This window comes from Pterocles gutturalis, unplaced genomic scaffold, assembly GCF_000699245.1.
Source record: "Pterocles gutturalis isolate BGI_N339 unplaced genomic scaffold, ASM69924v1 scaffold11252, whole genome shotgun sequence".
In the NCBI taxonomy this organism is placed as follows: domain Eukaryota; kingdom Metazoa; phylum Chordata; class Aves; order Pterocliformes; family Pteroclidae; genus Pterocles; species Pterocles gutturalis.
This window is the reverse complement of record NW_010112819.1, coordinates 21,021-45,198: the sequence shown is the minus strand read 5'-3', so window position 1 is coordinate 45,198 and position 24,178 is coordinate 21,021. Positions and strand designations below refer to the sequence as shown.

Genomic DNA, 24,178 nt, shown 5'->3' with positions numbered 1-24,178 from the left:
CTACTCTCTAATGTCCAAAAGATGGACTTTGTGTAGACTGTGTCATTTTACTCAGATTAAGTTTTATGGAAGTAAAAGCAAAATAAAACCAATTTTTAGAGTACAAGAGGGAAACATAAAATGTAATGAAACTTTACTACCCTTTGTGCTGTGCACTGTGTCATGTTAATAACTCAACTAACATTGCTTTCACTTAATTTAATGCTGGTTGCCTCTAACATTTACTAAATGGTTTTGAAAATTGCTGTAGCTTAGCCTGTGACGTTTGTGATTAGCTGCACCAATTTGAAATGGCCAATTTGGATGATGACAGAACCTCCTCTGCGCATGCTTTTTTAAAATTTGGTAAGTGTGCAGTTCTGTGTTTTGTTTTTGTTTGTGGCTATTCAACTCAACAAAAAATAATTGCGTGTTTTGTGTTTCGTTCAGTGTTTTGTGCTAGCAATTTTTTACTACTGTACAGTAGAACTTAAAAATTTGAGCTCTTTGAGTGAAAATTTCTGAAAATTGAAATCTACTTAGATTGAAATCTGCTGTTCAGATCTTCCCATTTTGTTTGTGTTATATGTTCTTGTAAGTAGCTCTCAGCGTAACCATCTCCGAACTGACATTTCTCTTTTAAGATGATGGTCATATGAAAGGTGCACTAAGAATAGCATTTAGATTTAATTCCTAAAAAAAAGTCGACGTGGTTGGTTTAGAGAAAAGAAGTAAATTTCCAATCAGTCAGTCATTGTTGCAAAGCTTGACTTCTGGAAATTAAGTTGAAGCAAAATAAAGCCCCCTGGCACAGCTTCCCCTTAGAAGCTAGAGTATATGAAGCTGTCAAGACTGTTACTGTGTTAGCTCAATATAGGTTGAAGACAGTTTGACTGGAACAAATGTGTCCATAAGTGAAGCTAGCTGATCTGGGGAAAACCGTATAGGACTCTTGTTCAGTCTGTGTTGAAACACAGAAGCAGTACAAGTGCTAGTGAGAGTAAGCAGGTAAGGGGATTTCAGCTGTCCCTTGCCACAGCTGAGTCACTTAAGTGCCGTGCCCTGCCTGCGGCATTTCAGTTCTGCCTCTCATAATGTCAAAGGACATGTGAAGTGCTGACATTGTAATAAAAACCCTTACTTTTTCCTGCTTATTATATTGATACATGATGTTTCTGTTGTTATGATGCGAAATAAACATTTTTAGGAGTTTTGAGTTCTCAGAAATGGCAATGACTCCCTTGAATATCCCGAATGGTTTCCTGCCTTGCTTGTAGCGTTTACAAGGCTTGCATGGCAGACTGTGGCGTTTTGATGTGTTTTGGTTATGTGAAGCTCCTGTGCGCTGGCATGACCATAATTTTTTTTTTTTTTGCATGTGTTTAGTAACTTCTGTGTGTTGTTAGTTACTGTAAATCCTGAAATCCATAATTTCCATTAAGTATAATGTACTGTAGAGAGAAATCACTTGGGATTATTAGGAAATAGAGAAAGGACAAAATAAATTGGTACATACTTCTTTTTTTTCCATGAAATTCTAATTGAATTAGCTGCACAGTCTAACACATGGTTTTTCTTGATAAATGATAGTTGAAAAGTTTTGTCACTTTAAAACTCTTTAAATGAAAGGGTTACAAGATTTTAGTAATTTTTACCAGTGTTGTTATCATCACTCAACCTAGGTAACACTTTGTATGTTGGGTTTACTCCTAAGGTTTATTCAAATGGAGGAATACCTTCATACCTGTTTCTTCTTCCTCCCCCAGCCGCTCTCCAGGGATTTCTTTACCATACTTTCATTGAATTGTAGAGCAGTTCAGTTTGGAAGGGATGTTAGGAGGTCATCTGTCCAGCCTCTTTCTCTAAGCAACTTCAGCTATGAGGTTATAGTTTCCTTTTATGTGTAGCGATTAAAAATCCTCATCAGCAACAGCACAGTTGGCTCATGTTAGGTTCGTGGAATCAGAGTTGAGATATTTATGTAGGTGAGAAGTGAATTTTCCTTCTAGTGAAAGTGCTTCTGAAAATTAGTTTCTGATATCGCCATGCTCACCTACATGTGTTTGGGCTTAGAAGCAGATGTATTTCCTGGCAGACAGCTACTAGAATAAGACCACATTGTGTTCAACTGTGTTTCTCTCCAGTACTGTATTAAGTCTCAGCTCAGGAGAGATCGAAGGAGAGGTCTCGAGGGAAAGCAAATGTGATGTTGGGAGGATAGTATTTGTTCATATGATATCATTTTTTAAACTTTTCTGTGTGAAGAAATAAAATCCTCTTTGGTCCCAATGAATTCTGTAATGTGAAGTTGTTATTGCCCATACCAGTGCTGGGTAATGAAAGTTACTGTGGTCTGAGATCGAGAACTTGTTGATGTTTCAAGTGTTGGATTACATTCAGAACTAGGTTCACGTTGAAGGGCTGTGTCAGTTTTTATTCTTGTCAAATCTGGAAAGAAATCTGGTATTCTCAGCTTTTTGTTTGTTTGTTTGTTTATTTGGTCTATTCTGATCTAATTATGCAAGTAAACGTTTTATTTTGTTCTTCTGGCATGTGAAATGTTGGAAATAAAATTCTTGATATGTTGCTTCCATTTGTTTGTGATTAAACTTCAAGGGGGGATGTTTGGTAGCCTGATGGGTTTTTTGAATTCTGTACTTTGGAAAATTTGAATTATTAATCCCTGTTGTAATATGCAAATCTTTATTCATAGACTAGGTCCAGAATTCCATTCTGATGCCTGTTTTTCTTTAATATCTGCAATTGCTGCCATCTTCAAGGTTGTGTGGGTGTTCAGAGGTTCTATATAAATAAATTTGGAAGCAGAGTATCAAAATATTGGCCATAGCTTTTAAATCTAAACATCTAGACAAGTTTATAGATCTTCAGGTAGCTGGAATAAAAATAAAGAGGATGGGAAAGTACTTTAACCTCAGGATGACGATATTCTCAGCCTCCAGAGGTTGTGTGTAGATGTATTTACACTGCCAGCAGCTTATCTCAGAGAGGTTCCCTTAATTTCCTTCAGTTTTGTATTCTGCTTAGAGGAGAGAATTAAATTGTAAGTTTTTTCCAGAGTTGTTGTACCTTTGCGTTTCAACTCCTGGATAATGTTTTCTTATAGTTTCCATGTCTTAGCTAAGTCAGAAATATCTTGTTAGTTTGTTGCTTCAGTTCTACACTAGTAATTGATGTCTCTGTTGCCAGTTATTGGCCTGTTTCAGATTTCTCCCTGTTCTCTGATACTTTGAAAGAAAGTTACTATCCTTTTTAGTAATTCTTCAGTTTGAAGAATGGTGAAATTGTATTGCCTTGGAACCTGTGAGTGGTAGGAAATGAAAAGGGATTTCTTTTTGATTAGAAATATGGATATAGTGTATTTGGTCAGTGCAATATCTGAAGACAAACAGGGATTTAATTGGGCTTGGGATAAAGATTTTGAGTGTTCTCATATCAGACATTAAATATTTTAATGCTGGAAGCAACACTTTGACTTCCTATCTGTTTGGTTTTTTAGTGATTTTGAAGTAGTTAGTTGCAGCAATCCACTTCTGATGTTAGGAAATAGTGGGCATAGTTCATTCTTTGTGGAAGAAAATCTGAACTACCATGTACCCTATTTAATTTTTGTATAGGGTTGGTATACTTGTATACAGCTCAAGAAATCCTAAATCAACAAAATGTTTTTTTTTATGTTCCTTCCTAGCCCATGTACTTATTTACCTAATAAAACTCACTTGGTATGGTTACAATTAAATGAGATGTTTATGAAAAATAGTATTTGAAGTTAATGGGTTCATTCTGTTTCTTCTGAATGCTAAGGTACAGACTGAGAACTCGGGGGTACTATTTGCATATGTCATTCTGTTATGTTTAAGTCTTGCAGACTCTTGCTGCTGTAATTTTTTTCAGTTTGAAAGCTTATTTTAATTATGTAATTCAAAATAGCTTCCTATGGCAGGTTTTTGTCTTGCTGAAATGAACTATTAAATAGATTTTGGGAAGAGTATAGATAGGCTTTTTTTAGCTATCCTAAAAATAGCTTCCACTGGGTTCTGGTCTCACTACAAAACCACATGGAAGGAGCAGCTCGCCTGATGTTTGTCATGTCTGCTTCTTGCTTTTGATTACATTGTGATAGTAATGAAACATAACTTACCACAGGATCAGTGCAGCAGAATGGTGTAGGCACCCAAGCAAAACTTAACTTACATAGATGCTAATGAGAAATTAATGAGGAGTAGGTGCAAAACTTTGTTTAAAGGAACACCCAAAATCAAGTTATCCTACTTGCAGTAGGAGTACTTCTGAGGAATACTTTCAAGGCATGAAACTACTTTTTGTCAATTTTCTTGAACTTTGAATTCATTTCACCTTTTTGTTTCACCAACACTCTACTCTGTCTGTTTCAGTTTCTTTCTGCTAGTAAGATTTCAAACATGTGAAAGAATGTAATTTGTAGATGGTGGTGCTTTGGCATTTTCATGGTCTTTATTCTGTTCAATCTTCTTTCTGCACAAAGTTGAAATCTTTGAATGCTCTGAAATAGAAGAATATGCTTTTTGTTCATGATAACTTTATTTTGTTTCTCTGTTGGCCACAGAGGGTCACAGATTGTCTGGTAAGTATGTAAATTAGAACAATTTTATTTTAGAAACTTTTGACTTGTGTGTATAAGTATGTACCTGTGAATATTCAACTGCTTTTCATGGTGCAGTACTGGGGTTAGCAGCCTCCAAGAAACAGACATTCTGAACCTTTTTCACACACAAAGAACAGTGTGTGTGTATGTGTTGTACAGTTAACAAGTCTAGGAGTAAGAATCTTTATTTTGCCTTTGAAAATATAATAAGTATTTCTCATAAATTTGCCACTTTTTATGCAATAAGTGATTTACTGAAGGTTTTTACTGAATGTATTCTGTCCTACTTTCACCGAATCATCTTATAAAATTACAGTTACTGCAGGTCACTGTTCTGTGCGCTTTTGCAAGATAGCTGAATTAATGGTATAACAATATAAATAACAGATTCTAATGGACTAGGCAAAAAACGAGTAGAAAAATAAAATTGTTGTGAAAATTTTATTTAAATTGGGTTCAGAATGTTGATTTTTAAACAGAAGATACAAAAGGTGTGGTATATTACAAGCTTTTCTTTTCCATTACAGAACAACTTCATTTCTTTTAGGTTTGGTTTTTTAGTCAACTAAAATAAATTGGGCTCTCTGTGCTTCCTTCTCAGGCCCTTTCCCCACATGCACATGTTGTTTGTAACTTAACCTCTCCCAAAGAGGAAAGGAAAGGCTGTAGGGGAAGCTCAGATTGTCACCAGAGAATCCATGCACAGCAGACCCACAGGAGTCTGCTCAAGACGGGGTGGATTTTTTTTTTTTTTTTTTTTTTTTAACTGCTACAATTCCAGAGCAATTTGGGGAGTGGGGTTTGAGTTCCTGAGGGACAGGAAACATTTTTCAGTCTTTCCACCACAACACTTGATTAATCAAGCCTCTGTCACCACGCCACACACATTAATTTTGCTTGGATGAGAGTCCTGTATGTGGACAATCTCCTGTCTAATGCCTGGATATGTGCTGGGAGTGCAAAAGAGGCAACTTAAATAGGAGCACTCTGTTGCATCCTGCCAGAACTGCTTGGCTGGCTGGGCTGCCCTGGCAGTTCATTTCTCTGAGCTTTTCAGAAGGACATCCTGCAGGCCGGAAAGGGGAAGGTCTCATTCTTCGTGTTATCAAATGGCTATGTGGGAGATCTTGCCATCCAGAACACTGAATAAAGCCAGAGTGATTTTTGGAAGGAGTGCAGTATGTTACTCTTAAATTAAAAGCTGTAAATTTTGTACCCCAGTAATTTTTAAGAAATGGTGTCTTTCTGATAGGTGCCTCATTTCAGCTATCAGGAAAACAGACTGTTCAGGTGGAAATGGGGAAGCAGTCAGTATTTGGGACACTGAGAAGGAAAGATGTGGATTTGGTAGCATTGTATTTCTCTGGAATATAGGTAATTTGGGGGCTTTATCTGTTAGATAGGTTGTTAAGGTTTGGTAGTATGTGAGAATAAGCTATCCCTTTTTTGATTTAAGACATGAAATCAGCTAGACTTATTGCAGTGGAGGGAGACAATGAGGTTAGGATAGGTAAAACATTAATAGTATTGTACATGTTCACTGTCTTAGAAAGCAGACAGGGAAGTAATAGTTAAGTTTGGGCTATTTTTATCATTCTTCATTCTGTTTTTCTACATATCTTTACAAAGTCTGTCTGTAGCATACTTAATTTCTAGAAAATGTTCCTAGAAAATTCTTAACATTTAATAGGCTGTGTCAAATAATTAAACCGTGCATTTTCTGTAGCTCAGTATCTGCAAGGAATTTGAGATCCAGATGGGAGGTTGTGTTTGTGTGGACAGGTACTGTAGAAAAAATGTGTATAGAAATCTATTCTCTGAGATTATAGAAATTACAATTTTTTAATTTGTTTTGAAGTTTGATAAATTGTGCCTTTGTGTAACAAACATAAAGAAAATCATTATTGTAGTAATTGTTAGCAATAGCAGAATTATTTTCATAATTCTGATCTTGATTTTGTTTTTTCTCTTATTTTTTTTAGGTTCAATTTATGAGCCACTTAAAAGTATTGATCTTCCAAAACCAAAGGGGGAAAGTCTGTGGGATAAATTAGATCACTATTACAGAATTGGTGAGTTAGTAATTGTTCCTACCATGAAATATTTTCAGTGTAACTTACTAAAATATCTTTGTCTTAAAATAATATCTGCAGTCTTTAATAAGGACTTTTATTTTCTGAAAAGATTTCTCTCATTACAATTCCTCATAAGATTCCTGTGATAATATAACGCATGGATGTATAGTTCTGCGGAGTTTAACTATTTAAGTTATCTGGAGGGGGGCAGTTGACATACTGTAGCCTTCCCCATTCCCCCACAGGAAATGCTGGGTTGCATTGTAGAGATTCTGTACAGAGTGGGTTATTCTAGAACAGAGCCATATAAATGGTGATGGATACTGATTTTCTTGTGAAAAGGATCTATATTAACTGGAACACCAACATGACAGTTTTTTTAATGTGTCTCCCTCCTTACCTTTCTCTTCTGATTTTACATTGTGCATGCTCTAACAGATTTTTCACATCTTGATTTATTCCTGAAAATCTATGTAGAAACTGGAAGAAACGTAGGTATTGTTAATACCATTTTTTCTTTTTTCCAGTTAAGTCAACGTTGCTGCTTCATCAAAGTCCAACCACAGGTCTATTTCCTACAAAGACATATGGCGATAACCGAAGGGCAAAAGTACATGACAGTCTTTACTGTGCTGCATGTGCCTGGGCATTAGCCCTTGCTTACAGGTGAGTAACTTCTAAACTCACATCTCTGCCATGTTACATTCTGTTATGCAGTACCCTGGGAATGTTTTAAGAATTGAAGCTGTATCAAGAATAGTTTTTTAAATCCACAGAAATGGTACATTTCCAAATTTCAATAAAAATATTTATGTAGCTACTAAGTTGAAAATTGTCACTATACTTTCGCCAAGTAAACGTGTTTTAATATAATTTAATTGGTACCAATGTTCTGAAACAGAGGAATTAATGTGTGCTATTAAAAATAAAGGTTATCGTGGCAAACTGTATGTAAGGAATACTGCTCTTTTTAAATGTAGTAGGAGAGTTCAGAGCAGAAGCAGGTGTGTTGCAGGTACTAACAATCCAGGTACTCACAGGGGAATGAATCCTTGAATGCTGAGAAATGGGAAATAGTAGTGACTATATCTTCCTCGCTAGTACAGGGGCTGGGCAGTCTCAGTTGTTAGATCTTATTTTCTGTTTCTTCCGTTTCTGCTATTGACTCATTAGAGGAGTAGGTTAGGAATTTGTGTGGTGTGGTATGACCTTAAGAACTAGGGGTGTGTTACCTTCCATACTCATTGATTCATAATTCTCTGTGCGTCAGGACAAATAACTATGGAAACCGGTTTGTGAGATTTAGTATTCCTTCCTTCCAACCTTGCTACCCAGCCACCCAGGAAAACACAGAGAGAGGTGGTGATAACTGAAATGCAGTGTATTTAAGAAAGAAGATGGTGTGCAAATATTGAATCATTTACTGTTTTCAGTAGTCAACTTCTTTTATTGAGGTAGTAATCACATTCTTGGACAAAATTCTAGTATATTTTACAGAAGGGCCAGGAATAATCTGGGGAGCTATTGTTGAAGTAAAGATGATCTACTTAGCAGATAAAAAGTTTTTAGTTTCGTTTTTGTTTCCATTTATTGCTTTAGGTTCTATATCTCTGACACCAGAAAAAAAAACCTGAAAAAACTGTTATTAAAAAAATATCTAAAAAAAAATTTATTAAAATTGTGTTCTAGGAAATGTTGTTACAAAATCATGCTTTTTGAAAAAGACATACATAGATCTGTATTTATGTCTGGAGATGCCATGCCTGAGATCTAATGTCTTTCAAAATTTTGAGAAACTATCAAAAATTATAGGGAAATTAACATTCAGAATGTGTAATTATTACTTTCATTTCTTACATCTTTGCATCTTTCTTTTAGTTTATGTTTCTGTTGTTGAAATAAAAGCATTTGAAAACAAAAAAAAATGAAAAAAAATTAGAAGGAGTAATAGAAGGGGCAGGGATGGTTGTTTTGAATTTTCAGTAACTCATAGAAGAGAGTATGTCGTGATGTTGCCCGAGTTATTCAGTCTTTAATTTCTAATATGTCGAATCATGGAAGATGATATATGAGATTTGTAGCGGTTTGAAGGAAGGGCAAAGTGGCAATATAAACAGCTTGTGGTACTTCCAGTTATGCTCAGAACAGGGCCCTGCACTTCAGGTGCAGTGCAACAAATTTTCTTTGGTGGGCAAAGGTTGATGATTGAAATTAAGCGAATGGCTAAAATCTAAAGTGAGCCAAGATACAAGACTCATGTGAAAGGCTGTGTTATCTACCAGATGTAGGTTGCTGTGCTTGACTCAGGCCAGTGCTACCATTCATTTTCATAAAAGCTAAATTTCTTGAGAGCATGTTAAGGAAACAAACACTGCTGTTGTGAATAGAGGAAAAATGCAACATGAAAAGTTCAGAGCTTTTACATGTGCTTCTTATTGCTCTTTGGATTTATGATAAAGCTGAGAATAAATCCTACTGCTCAAAAATTCTTAACATAAATTTTGTATTATCTGTTTTTTTTTCTTGTGGGGTTGCTTTCCCCCCCCGTTGTTTGAACTTTATAATTGAAAGCAAGTACATTTCTTATATGTAAGGTTATTATTTAAATAGTATGATTCTTGGATGTGTGTGATTTTTGAAGTTATCACTACCTTCCTAATTTTCAGTGGAGGCAGCAGAACCTCAGCATAAACTACTAGGATATAAAGTATGGTGGAAAAGGATATGCTTCATTTGCAGTGTAGTTATCATCTGCTTACCTGTAATCAAATTAGTAACAGCTATAAAGTGGTCTGAGAAATAGCAGTGAGCTCATTATGCTGGTTTGCATATTTGTATCAGAGTCATGGTATTGAAAGTGACAGATATGTAAGAAAACATTATTTTCACCAGGAGAGGCTCAATCAAAAATTGAGAACTGGAAAAGACAGAATGCATGAATACAATGATCAAGGTTGTTTGCACACAATACATTTCTTGTAGTTAAAGTAACTTTGGATTTGTCATTGTTTTTACTATACATTTAGTAATATAATAGTTGTGTTGTTTGATTGCACAGTATAAAAATACTAAGGGATCTTGAAACACATTTCTGGACATTTGGAGTAGTTAATTTTCAGAGTCTTGTATGCACAGCTGTATTTTATCAATATCATCAGAAAAGAGGCTGCTTGATTACCAATGACAGATACTTTGTAGAGTTAAAGAGAAATTGCCTTTGTGTTTTGGATCTCTCAAAGAATACAGAACAGTGGCTTTCAGTGTTATAATATCAGCAAGGCTTATTTTTTTCTTTTTAAGTTTTGAATTAGGAATGTTTGTAAATTGCAATATAAACTAAAAACAATTTTTTTCTTTTTTTTAGTAAGGAAGGATGGGTAGGGCTAAAGTATGTTGATATGAGTGTGGGCACGTGTAATATTCCAAAGCAGTAATTTGTCCTTTTTCCGCCTCCGCCCCAGTGCACTGTCAATTTGTTTTATGAGTTATTTCTCTTGCACAGGCGTATTGATGATGACAAGGGAAGGACTCATGAGCTGGAGCATTCTGCTATAAAGTGCATGAGAGGGATTCTGTACTGCTACATGCGGCAGGCTGATAAGGTAAATTACTCTATTGTGGACACCAGCACTCAATACTAAGGGATTAATTTGTGAAAACTAACTTCTAAATACAGATAAAATTCAAAAAGGGAATGCAGTACTACTGTGTGACTCAGCTAAGAACAGCTGCTTTGTTACTGTCAGGTTGCAGCATTGTTTTAGGGTATAAAAGTCATGAGCATGTTGCGAAGTAAACTGCGGGGCATACTCGGAACTTCTTTGGGTTCCTTTTGAAGTTATTTCTTCTATTTAAACATTAGACTGTAAGTAATTGGGGTTTTTTTAAATGTTTTGGTAATGCTTATATGGCAAGATGCAGCATTTCTTTTAGCTAAGGCTGGAGAGTTTTCTTTGCACTATTGCCTTGGTTATTGAATGTGTACAATTTTTTTATTTTGCTTGGTTTCTTTAGCAGCCACTTCCAGTATTCTTTATCTTAATGACGTAAATTTAGAAGGGCAGCAATCCAAAATGAATAAGGAAACGGTAATTTACTTACGTTATAATACAGTTGATATGTTCAGTCTCTAGTCCTCGTGTGAGTATAACCTGAATATTCTTGAGTGTTCAGGGCTTCTTGTTATCAAGATTTAGATGTGGTGAATTAATTTTGCATAGTGGTTAGCTGTAATTCCACCAGTAGTTGAATATCTGTAGTCCATTTGATTATTTTAAGTTTCATGTCAGTGACTTTTAACTGTATTATTAAAAAAACCTCTCATGTTACCACGTAGCTTCCATCACTTCTGAGCACACAAACTGAAATGTAAAGTCTGTAGGCATGTCATATCAGTAATAATAATAATCAGAAAATCAGGGGTATGGCCAGTTGTGATCACTTCTGAGCACACAAACTGAAATGTAGAGTCTGTAGGCATGTGATATCAGTAATAATAATAATCAGCAAATCAGGGGTATGGCCAGTTGTATTTATGTTGACATGGCATTTTTTTTTCTTGGTCATCTTGGACTGTTTCTTTGTAGTCTTCTGTTTTTAAATGATCTCAATCTAAATTGATGTTGTTACTTTTGAGGTATTCTTTTTCTCTTTCACATGCAGTGGTTTCTTTGAGGATGATCAGTTCAGATATGAACAACAAGTGTTGAGTTAACACAGGGGTCACACTGCTGACATACTTGTTGGTTGGTTTTTGCCTTGATTGCTATAAATGCTTCTCTCTTCTTACAATGTAGTAAGTAATCTCTGGTACCTCGCAGATGTAAGTCAAATTGGACTTTATTCTGAGAGACTCTATGTGCTGGCCTCATGTAGAAGGAGGGTATTTTTTAATAATATGAATTATGTGTGCTACAATGCTGAGGCTTTACTTAAATAGATGGTGCTGCTTGTGACAAAAATGACAGATGTTATATTCCATTGCTAATGAGTTATGACCTAAAATGTGTTGAATGTGTTTGTGAACTAGACATGATAACTCCACAAAATAGTGTTCACTTCTGTGCTTCTGGGGCACATGCTATATGCTATGTATAATTTGCTGGTGGAGAAGAATATCCCATGAAGGTAAGATCAGTGTTGAAAATATTGTGAAATGTGGACCAGGTACTGGCAGTGATGGTTAGAAAATTCAAAAACTGTTTGTTGCAGAGCATAGGAGGACTTGAGGAGCTGTGGAGAAGAATCTTCTTTCATTATCTTCATTCTTTTCTTTGTGAATTTGATTTCCTTTCTTTGCGCTAATGGCAGCTCTCTGACAGTCTAGATTGTTTGTAAGGTAGCAGGTGATGTATTCCATGATGAAAAAGAAATCAAAACTGCTTCAAAACAACCATAGTTCTTATTTCACCCCTTTGTTGTTAACCTCTTGTATTAGTAATTAATCTTATTGCATTCCATCTCCATCGTAAGAGATTCTGTATCATAAGGGCTTATTCTGAGGTCCAGTGATAATGTCCATGAATAAAAAGTCATTATAATCTGTGGTACTATTCTTCCTATCTCTGATCTTTATGTTGTCTTTTTAAGCTGTCAGCTTTGCCTTCCAGTATCTGTAAACATTTCACTGTACATCTGAATGTCACAAACTGTGCTCACCAAAATAAATATTTATTTCCTCATGTACTCCTTTGTTCTAGATATTCTTAGCTCTTGCAGCCTTTCATTTATGTGATATACATGTGAGAATTTCTGAATGCTTTTGTAGGTCTGTAACCTAGAAGGCTTAAAAATTATTATTAATAATAACAATTTCTTTTTCTGTTTTAAAACCTTTGTCACATTGTCAAATGGTACAGCAATAATTATTAAATTGTATGGATCGCTATTAATAAAAACTGTTAAAACTATTGTTCCTGACGTAAGTTTTGGGCTCTTGCACTCCAGTAAGAGCTTTAAACTAGGAACGGTGAGGGAAGGAGAGAGTGCTCAGCAATCAGATGAGGAAGCGGTGGACAGGGTAGGCAAGCAAAGGGCCTGGGGTGATGTGAACAGAAGTGGAATTGTTAACTGAAGTGGAATTGTCCCAAGTGTACGTGTGGAAATAAGGCGGTACCTGTGGGACAGCATTATGGAGAAGAAAGCTTTCATCTCTTTCTGGGAAATCAGCATGTTTGGGTGCCTCTCAGAACTGCCCATACACTAATGCATGCACCATGGGGGACAAAAAGGAGGAATTAGAAGTTTGTGTGCAGCTCCAGGGCTGTGATTTCGTGGGACTGGAACACTGTGATGGATGGATACAGGCTCTTTAGGACAGGCCAGGAAGGTTAGGGGGGAGTTGCCCCATATGTGAGAGAGTAGCTGGAACTCATGGTACTCTGGTGGGGAAAGGTGGTGATCCAGCTGGGAGCTTATGGGTCAGGATTCTATATGTATGTTTCAGATCTGTGTATTCAAGGTAGGTGCGATGTGGTTCAACATTTCAGCTAGGATTTCAGCTCCGCTAAAATGAGGTGGTGTTTGTCCAGAAGATGATAGTATCAGATCTGTGTATTCAAGGTAGGTGCGATATGGTTCAACATGCTTTCAGCTAGGATTTCAGCTCCATTAAAATGAGGTGGTGTTTGGCCAGAAGATGATAGTTACCAAGCATCTGTAGCTATTTATTAAAGATTTTTTTTCTACCAAACCCAAAGAGATTAGACAGATGAGTTGAATATTTGTATTCTTTAAGTGTATGTATACTTCACATATTTATAAGATGATTTCCGATAAGTTTCAGGAACTGTTGCTTGTAAGTTTTACATAGTGAACATATCAAGAAATTTCTAAATACCTGATTTATATAGTGAATTTTTGGTTGCCAAACATACTGTAATTATTGACTTTGATTTTATGTTTTGCCTTTAATTCACCTTTAGGTTCAGCAATTTAAGCAGGACCCCAAACCATCTGGATGTCTTCATTCTGTTTTCAGTGCAAATACTGGAGATGAGGTCTTGTCTCATAAAGAATATGGTCACCTTCAGGTAAAATACGCATGTGCATGTAAATGAAAATTTGGATGATTTTAAGTAATGTTATTGTTGTCTCAATTCTTTCACGATGCAGCTGTCTCAGTTTGTTTACATTTGTGTTAGATGTGTTGTACTTGATAAAACTGAGATTCCTTCTCCATCTTTTGGTGAAAAAAACAGTTTTGAACTATAACTCAGTGGTATGTTTTGGTCAGGAGGTACTGAAATAACTGTGGGATTTGTGGAGGTAGATGGTTGTTTGTTTACAAAGTTGCTTCTTTTTGAGACCAACAGATGGCTGTCAATAAATAATCCTGGCAAAAAAATGTTGAAGTAGTCAGCAAAGTGAAAGATTTAGTGTAATCTTACATTGAATATTATGTTTTTTTATTAACATTCCGAGATTAATTTTACATAAGTCTGAGCAATTTTCATTCATAGTAAAGATTTAATGTACACTGTCAACAGCTTTGTCAAGTTACAAATTGTTGTTCAATATTTTGTGTAGTGGTTTACTAGTCAGATTTGTTGCGTAATTGATTGTTTTATTGTCTTTAGTTTTCCAAAGTGATTTACTCTTTTTTTTCCCTTCTCTTTACCTTGAGACCCTTTTTTGCATTCATGACCTTGTTCTTTTGCATTCCATAACTCTATATACTCTTTTTAGTTCAGAAATTGCTAGTGAAATTATTCATCAGTGACAGTAGGTTCATAATGATTTAATTTTATCTTGACAACATGACTTAAACATCACTTAAATAGTTTGTACAGTAAATGTGTTGGATTCAGGAAATGTATGTTAGGAGACAAATTATTTGTGGAGTTATCCTAAGTTAGCATTTTGGACTTCTATGTGAAGCTTCTCGAGCATGCAAATTTTTTATCTGCAGGAGGAGACATTAATTTTGGGACCTGGGGAGCACTGTATGATAATTCAAAGTCTCTGTTTTTTGTGGGAATTCAACCCTTTCCATAAACATGAATGCAATCATAAAATCTCAAAAAATAAAGTGTTTTGAGCTCTGTGGAGACAACAGAAAACAGAGTAACGGAGGTGGTTCACTTGGGAAGAAGGGAATATATTACAAGCTGGTCTGCTGTTATTGCCATACTTGGTGCTTTTCAGATTGTATTAAGAAACTGAAGTCAGTGGTCTTTAAATCTTTTGGAATTTTTAGAATTTGGACCTTAATCTGTTACGTTTCAGATAAGAACCCATTTTTTTGTTCTAGACTGTTTCTCTAAATTTCATATACTGACATTGTGGTTTTATAGCTTATTGAAGCAAGCTGTTGTGATAAATTTACTTTCTCTATTAATGTTGTACCAATTCTCAGTTATACTGAGTCTGTGTCACTAAAGTAGGTTTTCTTGACATTATGATGCTCTTTACAGCTGCTGAAGATAATTACTGTTAATAAAGTACAGCTAGAAAAGAAAAGTCTTATTCACAAATATAATCACATCTGAATGTTATAATTATACTTCTGTCAGTTGATAACACTAAAATTCTAGTTAGGGATAAAGTGATTTGCTTTTTAGATGTGCTGTGGACTATTCAATGTGCTACTTGCCATCTTGGTGCTCTGCTTGCTAATAAGTTGTCCCATGTAAACATGAAAGAGCTTTTGACTAAAGTGATTGCCTGTGGGTCAAAGCAGTATACCTAAGCAAAAACATTTTAATAACATAGTTTTAAATAATTTAACAAATCATACTGCAGCAGAAGTTGTAGAGGACAATGCTTGTTTGTGGCATTTCTTCCTATTGATTGTTTCCACATCATTACATCTGCCATATTAGATTAGGATAATATTTTTGAAGAACCAAAACTGTGTTATAGTGGGACATCTTTGTTAGTAATATCACACTTAGCTTGCTTGTTTGTTTATTTGACTCCAATAAACATAAAGTTCAGTGTAGTCTCCTTTCTGTCTTCAATTACTTCAGATAAATGCTCTGTCATTATTTCTCCTCTATTTGGTTGAGATGATCTCTTCGGGGCTGCAGATTATCTACAACACAGATGAGGTACAAATAAATTTATTTCTGCTGTTAAAATGCATGCTTTAATAGTTTGTTTTTTTTCCTTGGTTTTGTTTAATTACCAACCCTAAAGTAATTGTTCAGGAAATGCACTGCAGATAATCTCCACCTCTAAAGGAAGTCAGGAAAGATAAATGGAATGAATGCATAGTGAAAGAAATTAATAGCTAATAGAGTGTTAGATATGCAAACAGTGAATGTAACATGACATTGAAAAATTTCATAATTCCTTGCTATTTCTGAAAGGTACGCAGTCAAGAATTAAAAGATCTGTTAGGATAGTTAACTTCTAGTTGATTATGTTGTTCTCATTTTCACCTTATTTCAAAGTCAGTCAGTGCATGCTGCCCAGAGGAATTTCAATATAGTAAGTAATAGGGTTAATTTTCTGGAAAGCTGAAGGACTTCCTTAAAATACACATGAACCTATGGTTGTTAAGAAGTTTTGCTGTATCTTGAATTAAAAATAAAACAATCTTATATTGTGGTAAGAGATGTTTGTAAGATTGTTAGCTTCTGTAAACAAGAATAATAGCCACCGTGGCCTTGGCTTGAGGACGAGTCATGTCAGGACAACCTGCTGCCCTGCTCTAAAATAAGGTTATTTTTTGAGACAGGAACAGAAAGCACAGATTTATTTTTTTCCCTTTTTTTTTTTTTTTTTTCCTATTTCCTTAATCCAGTCTGTTTAATAGTCGTTGCCTTAAAAAGCTTAAATGCACTTAGGGTAGTACTATCTTTAAAAAAGGGAGATTTTTCCAGTAATAGTGTATTTGTATTATATTTCTAAAATGTACATCTTCATTAATGTTTTTTCTTTAGATAATGAGAAAACTCAGTGATGCAACTTGTCTCCTTTCTTGCTTAGTTAGATCATAGGTCATTATTACTTTCTCTAAATTGCCTTTATGTCTGTGACAAGGCAAATGTAGGGCAGGGGTTGGAACCTGATGATCTTTAAGGTCCTTTCCAACCCTAACCATTCTATGATTCTATGATATAATTATGTATTTACTTAGCTTGACTTATGATTTATATTATCCTCCAGATGTTTGCATTTAATTGCAGAATTTGCAGAAAAAGTGCATGTGTATAGACTGTCCAGTCAGTGGATATTCTCCACGTCAATGTCAGGATGTAGTCTTCATTGCAGCTGTACCCTAGAAATCTGTGGACTATGGAGATTTGTACTAAGATTGTTTTACCACAGACCTCTACATTCTGTTAGTCTCTGTATAGCTTCGACAATTGAATATATTCTCAGATCTTATCAATGCCATGTAATTATGGTATTTCCAAGCTTTCCTATGCGTCTAGATAATATTCAGTATAGTGGCATTGGCAGCACTGTGGATGTGGCAATCTGCTACCCAGACATCAAGTTGGCTGTTTCTTTCCGATGATATAATTGCATGATGTATTTAGTCTCTTTCCTTTCGTAGAGCGCGGGGTTTGAACCAGTGCTAGCATGGTGGAAGGTACTGGCAGATGGCTGATATTTGGCAAGCTGCTGCATGAATATGTTTGTACACAGAACTCTTGGCTTAGGAGGCAATCATTGTATACTAGGCTGCTTGGTGTCAGTGAGTTACCCTCTAGTCGCATCTGTTTGCAGTTGAAAAAATAATTTAATCGCATCTTTGCATCCATAACAAAGAGAACAGTGTATGATTGTGTAAGTGAATGAATTTGAGAGCAGCTACCTACACATAAAAGAGTAGCACTAGTATTTGTAGTCATCCATGCTGCGTGTGCATTCTTTATTACACCTGCTCTCCACATGCTTGACTTCTGGATAAATAAGCTTAACATACACAATCCATCATTTCTCTAATTGCTTTAGCATTGGCTTGGTTATAGCATTTACATGCCCATGATATAAATGATTGTTCTATGAAGATTTTGGGTTGCAACAAGTTATCTGCTGCCTTTTTTATGCCATTCTGCTGTTTGGAAATGCTTAGTCCCATGGGAACATCATTCTCTGGGGGGGGAAAAAAAAGGGATGGAAGGCACAATTATGATGGCTGAGGAAAAACAACTTTGTGTTTTTGAAAAAAAATGAACAAAATAAAATATTTCATTTTCCTTCAGTCACTTTTCTTTCTTTCTTTCTTTCCTGTAGGTGTCTTTCATTCAGAATCTTGTGTTTTGTGTGGAAAGAGCCTATCGTGTACCAGATTTTGGTGTCTGGGAAAGAGGAAGTAAATACAACAATGGCAGTCCAGAGCTGCATTCAAGGTAGGTGAGCAAATGTAGCTCTTTTTCAGTCAAAGCAAGTAAATGTGATATGAATAAAAAGAATTCATGGAGTGAATTAGAAATAATAATGCATTAAAATACTGTTTGAACTAAAGTAAGGCTCTCTAAAGACTATTTTGGGAAAGTAAGAAGCATAATTTCATCATCATATGCATGCTGGAATAACCACATAGATGCTTAGCTATTTGGGTATTCAAATTTCAATAATTATGTGCAGCTGCATGCATATAATTCTGAAATTGTGTTCAGAAAGGTTCAGACTCTTGAAGCATGTGCAGTAGATTGGATTCACAAAAGTGTTTAGAAATATCCTGATGTAAGAAGCTGTTGAATCACGAGTCTAGATTTTCTCATCTCCACTATGCTGGGAGGAAGATGCTGGACACTGTGGAGGATGATACCATAGTGCACAAGTTCTTTTTCCAGGTTTTTCAGATGCTCCAAGTGACTGGGCATTCTGACCTCTGTCTTGTGCGACAGTTAGAAATGTCCTTAACATTTTAATATTAGAGTGGTCCAGTTCACTTCAGTGGAATTGCTCACATGCTGTCTGTCTTGAAGGATCAAATTTGCTTTTTCTAGCATTGCTATTGTTTTCTTCACTTTGACTTCTGAGGTTCTATTAATCATAAAATGGCTATAGCTTGGATATCTTAGGATTTTTACAACATCATTGGTCGTCATAATTATCATGGGCTTGCAAGTAATACACGTGTTTCTTCTAGTCTTTGATATTGCCAGCTGAATCTATGTTCTCATTTCAGAATGAAATAATTTTTCTTAGTTCACATATAGGCATGTTTTTTAAGCTATAGCTATAATTACATGTCATTGCAGCGAAACAATTAATTTAGGTATTTTTTTTCAGGGCTTTTGTGGCATTTTAGTACCAGTACGAGAACAGAAAACTCCAAGTTGTTATTGTGTAATCTGCTTTGTTGGTTTGTTGGGTTTTTTTCTACCTCCTATGTCTGTAACATTGTCAAATGCCAGACTATGTGAGCATTCGCTTAGAGAATCATACACTTCTTTCCACATGTCACCACATGTTCTGGTTATTCAGTACAGGAATTTCCTCCAGGGAAAGCTGAACATCTTTTAACCAGATGGAAATGGGCATATTGTCTTGTCTTAATCTAGGCTGGCATTTGTAGGTTGGTTTTTCTAAGGGTGAAGCTTTATGAGATGGACTGAGCCAATCTAACAGGTCATTGAGCTGGCACAAAAGTAGAGAGTTTGGTCCTAATTTAAGAAGTAGGCTCTGGTCATCGGAAACAGCTATTGCCCCTATTTATCTTGCCTTTTGTGCATGTTGATACTCTGCTTCACTGTAGGGAGCCAGTAGACAATTTCACTTGTTTTCATAAATCAGAAAAAGTGGAAGAGGAACATGCATCAAAATATGTATTTAGATATTATTGAGGAAAGCCCTGGGGACACTAAAATATTCTCTATAGTTTGTTATGTCCTGTTGTAGTTATCTACTTAACAGAACTCTAAAAAAAGATTTTAAAAAATTCAAGAAGTGATTATAACTAATCAGGGCTAGTAGCGAATGATGTATGTCTTTCTTCAGTGATGATGGACTCCAAACCAGTCCCTGAAGTTTCAGTATTAAGTATGCTGTACTCCTGGCACTTAAAACTCACACCGTAAATCTACACACGGTGTGTGTTTGCTTTCAGAATTCCGAGTTAATTCTTGTCTTTTATTGAAAAAGGCTTTCTTTTTAAAGAATATGTTTTATAATATGAAGTCCATAAATAATAACTGCTAATTATGGGCTATGTTAGAAGATGCAGATATTTTAAGTCTTTACACAGTCTTGGTATTCTATTTTAGTACAGTTCAAAACACTTCTAATAAATGATAAATAGTGAAACACTCTGTGGACCAGGTCTGCACTGATGTATGCAAATTGATGTCTTTTACTTGTTCAAAGGCAAGATTTGTAACAGCTTTTATTGTAGTGTGATCCCCTTCCCATACGGCTGAACTTGTGAAAAATTAATTTGTCCTGTAACTATTTGATCAAGCTGTTCTCCAGGCATTTGCTGAGTACCTCTGCAAAATGTCTTTGACATCTCCCATATGTACTGTGAGAATAATGAAGTTGCTGAAGTGCAGTATCTTCATACTTCAAATCTAAGATTGTAAAGCCTTGATCTTGCTCTTCTCTGTAGTGTAGGTATTATATTGCTGTAGTGCTGTCCTTCCTTGTTCTATTTTGTTTTGTCTGGTTATGAATTTATTATTGTTATGGGATTTTTTTAACATCCTTTGTGGTGTTTGATGTTCCAGTTGAACTGTACAGTTCTTGGATGGAGGCAAGAAACTGAATGGGAGGAGGATTAAGGACGTATGTGCTTTAAGGTGTGTTTTGATTAACAGTTGCTAAGAATATGCAAATTTTATCATTTTCCCTCCATTATTTTACTGAGGGGGTAAATCTGACAATTAAAATGACTGGGAATTATGAATTACGTTTAAGTGAATTTACTAATGCTTTTGTAGCAAGCTGGAAGTGTAATTTGTCCAGGTTAGTCTCAGCTTCCCCTGCCCCAAATGTGCATTGAGGTCAAATGTTACCCATAGTGTTATGATTGCAAGACTGCTGTTGATAATTCATGACAAATCACAATAACCAGCAGCTGCAGTAAAGTCTACAGATTGCACCTGGGAGGTTTCAGTGTGGACATTAAGAAGAAACCTTTTCACTTGAAGTGCAGTGCAGCACCAGAGTAGGATACTCAGAAGAAGTTACAGTATCTCCATCCTTGGAGGCTTTTGAGACTTGTCTAGATGAGGCTATGGTTTACCTGAATTGGCCTTGGTTATTGTATCTGACTTCACGTGAGGTTTCATGTTGGACTGGATGAGTTCCATATGTCCCTTCGAGCCAATGACTGTGAAATTTTCGGAGTAATATTTAAAGAGGGTTTGACTTGGACTTTGTTTTGGAGCCATCTCCAAGTAAGCATCTTTTTCTCTGGGAATAGGGTCCAACAGGTGAACACAGCATTTTCATAGTGGGTTGCTGAGTGGAGGAATATATTAAAATATATTTTGCCTTTAATTCATACTGCTAAACCAGTCCATTTTTTCCATTATTAAAATGTAGAGTATGAAGAATGTATTTTCTGTAGAAAGACCTGAGCATAATGTTTATTAAAAAAAAACCAAACCTCTTTTCTAATTTGCCCAACAGGAGGTTTTTTTGAAACAAGTATCTGAAGTGTGATCGTAGTTCTGAAATGTGTTATGTTTTGTGATTGTTCAGTCTTTTGAAGACATACTTGACACTACAGCTATTATCTTTTTTTTTTTTTTTTAAAGGAACTTCCTCCTGTCAGTTACCAATGAAACTTCTAGTAGTCAAAGTAGTACTTGTGTGTATGGTGAAGGAAATGCGTGCTATACAATTGTAATGTGAAGGAATATTACATGATAGGGGAAAGAAAGCAGTATTTTAATGTTGAGACATTTATATTTTCATTTGCAAGTAATATTTGTGAGCGTAGTGAAGTCTCCAGGGGCTTTGAATAACTAGAGGTAGAAAAATACTGATCAGTATTACAGTGAGTAAAATTACAGTAAGTATTGTTCTTATTGTCAGTATTATTGTTCTTGTAGAGTAATGACTATGTAAATCAAAAAAATATTTTTTTTAGATAGAATGAGTAGTTCAACATTATTTGAATACCAGTGGTTGTTGCTGTTGAACAACTAGTACTTCTCTTACCTTTTGTCAGTAACCTTTTCTCCTCCTCTGAAAGTATCTTGGTATTAAAAGTGTTATTTGTAAGGGAAAAGAGGAATATGAGAGTTTAACATGTGATACAGATTTCAATGTGTGGGATTTCTCTGATTTTCATTTTCCATGTGTGCAGTTTGATAATAATAATTAACTGCTATGAAAAGTTCTGAGTCATCACACCAATTTGCTTGATCAATTGCTAGGTGATAATTAAAATAGAGCAATTGTTAGACCAATTACATTTTTGTTTAGGTATTGGAAACACAGCCAGAAAAATAATTATATTCACAACATTTCAGAGTTCAATTTATCCCTTCATCGTATTCTCCAGTACCAAAAGCTTTCATCATCTGAATATACTGAAACTGAGGGATTTCGCCACTGTTTGATGGCAACTGCTTAGAGCAGAACTTAGTTAACCTAATCAGCTTTCTCTTGTTGAGCCAAATAGAATTAAATCCCATGAGTACTATTTCTGGCAATGTTTCAGAAGGAGAGATGGAAGTTTTTAAAGCTGTTTGTAATAGTTAAAAAGAATGATAAAGTCTGAAATCAGTGTTTGAAGTACTTCTAGTATTAAAACCAACCCGGGTAAAACAGTGATTAAAGTAAACAAATTTAACTCTGCACTGAATTTTTTTTTCATTATTTTCAATACTTTCTGTGTCATCGTAATGGACTCCCATCTTTAAAATATGGATTAGTTAGTAAACATTTGAAATTTTATATTTTACATGAATAAATAGTACAAATTGGTTTATTTACAGTAAGGTAGAAAGTGCTCTGATCCCAGAATGCTGCATGGAGTGTAGAAGAACTGAGGTTAAAGCACAGTCCCCGTTTGTGGTCTTCTGACAGTTTGGTTGCGACAAGCTTTTTGGGCTGGATAGTGCAGTTTGTTAATAGTATCACGATTCCTCCTGCACAGAAGTTGGGAATTATTAGTGATTATTTTCTGAATACTTTTTTCTAACTCGGTGTTGCTTCATTCATTATTTTTATCAACAAAATATCTGGGGCTGTCTTGTTCAGAAATACATTTCCCTAACTGTTGTTAATTTTACTATTTCCCTGCAAGTGGACTGTAGCCCTCAGACTCTTAAGGATGCTTTTATTTTTTACGCTCACGGCTATCTCTGTGTCATCATTGTTCTCATGTTATCTGGGAACACGGATCCTCTGACAAACAATTTTTTTTTTCTTTCATTCCTTGTTTGGCAGTGCTGCATAATTTTTATTCCAAACAAAAAATGGCAAGAAAAACAAAAGTGTGGTTGGCCAAGTGGATAATCAATTTTAAAGAAACAAAGGATATAAACTTTTAACTCCTTGTTTTGTTTTGTTTTTTGTTTTTTTGTCCTTTTTTTTTTAGAGAGTATTTCAAGGAGTTACTGTGCTAATACATAAACTGTAAAATTAATTGGCACATTCGGTTTTTCCTAGACTTTTCCCAGTTCTTAAAACTTCTGACCTTTCAAGCATCTATATATAGCAGTGTGGATAATCTTGTTTTGTTTTTCTTTGTTTTTGTGTGTGCATATGTTTGGTTTTGTTTTTCTCCAAATTTGTGTATTGTGCCCAGTTGGAACAAACACAGTAGCTGCATCTAAATGGTTGTTAGCTGAGGACAGTGTCAACAACTTCCTCTCCCTTACAGGGAAAGGCTTTATGGAAAGATGAACCTTTCAGTTCTTCTTTCCACAGATTTTTGTCTTGCTAAGGTTGAAGCTTTCTTCCTAAAGTGTTGATCTATGCCCTCATACTATGTTCTGTCACTTTTGTTTACCTTTACGGTCTTTTTTTTAACTCTGAATCTTTTGTCATGCCAGCCTGATTCATTCTGCTTTTTCATTGTTCAATCTTTCGCTATACGTCTTCAGCTTTGTTAACTTTTACAGATAACAAGGTAGACATCTCTACTTCCCTGTTATTCTGCTGTCTTCCTTTTCTGTTGTCTCTTACTGTCGTTTTTTTTGACGAAGAATATTTCAAATTAATTGTAAGCTAGTTGGAAAGCAGAGGTCCTGTGTAAAGGAATGGGCAGTTAGATGAAACTTGATTCTGAAGGAGGAGCTTCAAAACTGGGAGAGACGTTTAGGGATAGCACATGGGGAGTCAATGAAGTCAATAAATCGCTGTTGTAGTTTCTATAGAAATGAAGCAGAGACAGATAAAGACACGTTGGTCAGAGGCACTGTAGTTAAGTGGAGACAAAGGCATCATTTAAAGTTTTAGTTTTATGAATAAAGTTGGAAAAATTACACTGGGCTTTGTTTTGGTGGATGCTCTGAATCCATTTACCAGATCGCCTAAGAGAATGTAAAAGGTGTTTGTTTTATTAGCTGGACTTCTGTAGTATTTGTACTTCCTGTACTTGTATGTCATCACTTAGTAAGCA

At 35.5% G+C, this 24,178-nt stretch overlaps 1 protein-coding gene across 1 annotated transcript in view; it reads left to right on the top strand.

The window, feature by feature from the left end:
* Positions 1 to 203: 203 nt before the first annotated feature.
* Positions 204 to 24,178, top strand: part of LOC104462309 (phosphorylase b kinase regulatory subunit beta-like) — a gene marked incomplete at its 3' end in the record, with an annotated part of 42,153 nt that continues 18,178 nt past the window's right edge. The window contains exons 1-7 of the mRNA XM_010074210.1: positions 204 to 345; positions 6,604 to 6,693; positions 7,224 to 7,362; positions 10,199 to 10,298; positions 13,620 to 13,727; positions 15,666 to 15,746; positions 17,887 to 18,002. Of these exons, the coding sequence (XP_010072512.1) occupies positions 291 to 345; positions 6,604 to 6,693; positions 7,224 to 7,362; positions 10,199 to 10,298; positions 13,620 to 13,727; positions 15,666 to 15,746; positions 17,887 to 18,002 (689 nt within the window). The remainder of the gene's footprint in view (positions 346 to 6,603; positions 6,694 to 7,223; positions 7,363 to 10,198; positions 10,299 to 13,619; positions 13,728 to 15,665; positions 15,747 to 17,886; positions 18,003 to 24,178) is intronic.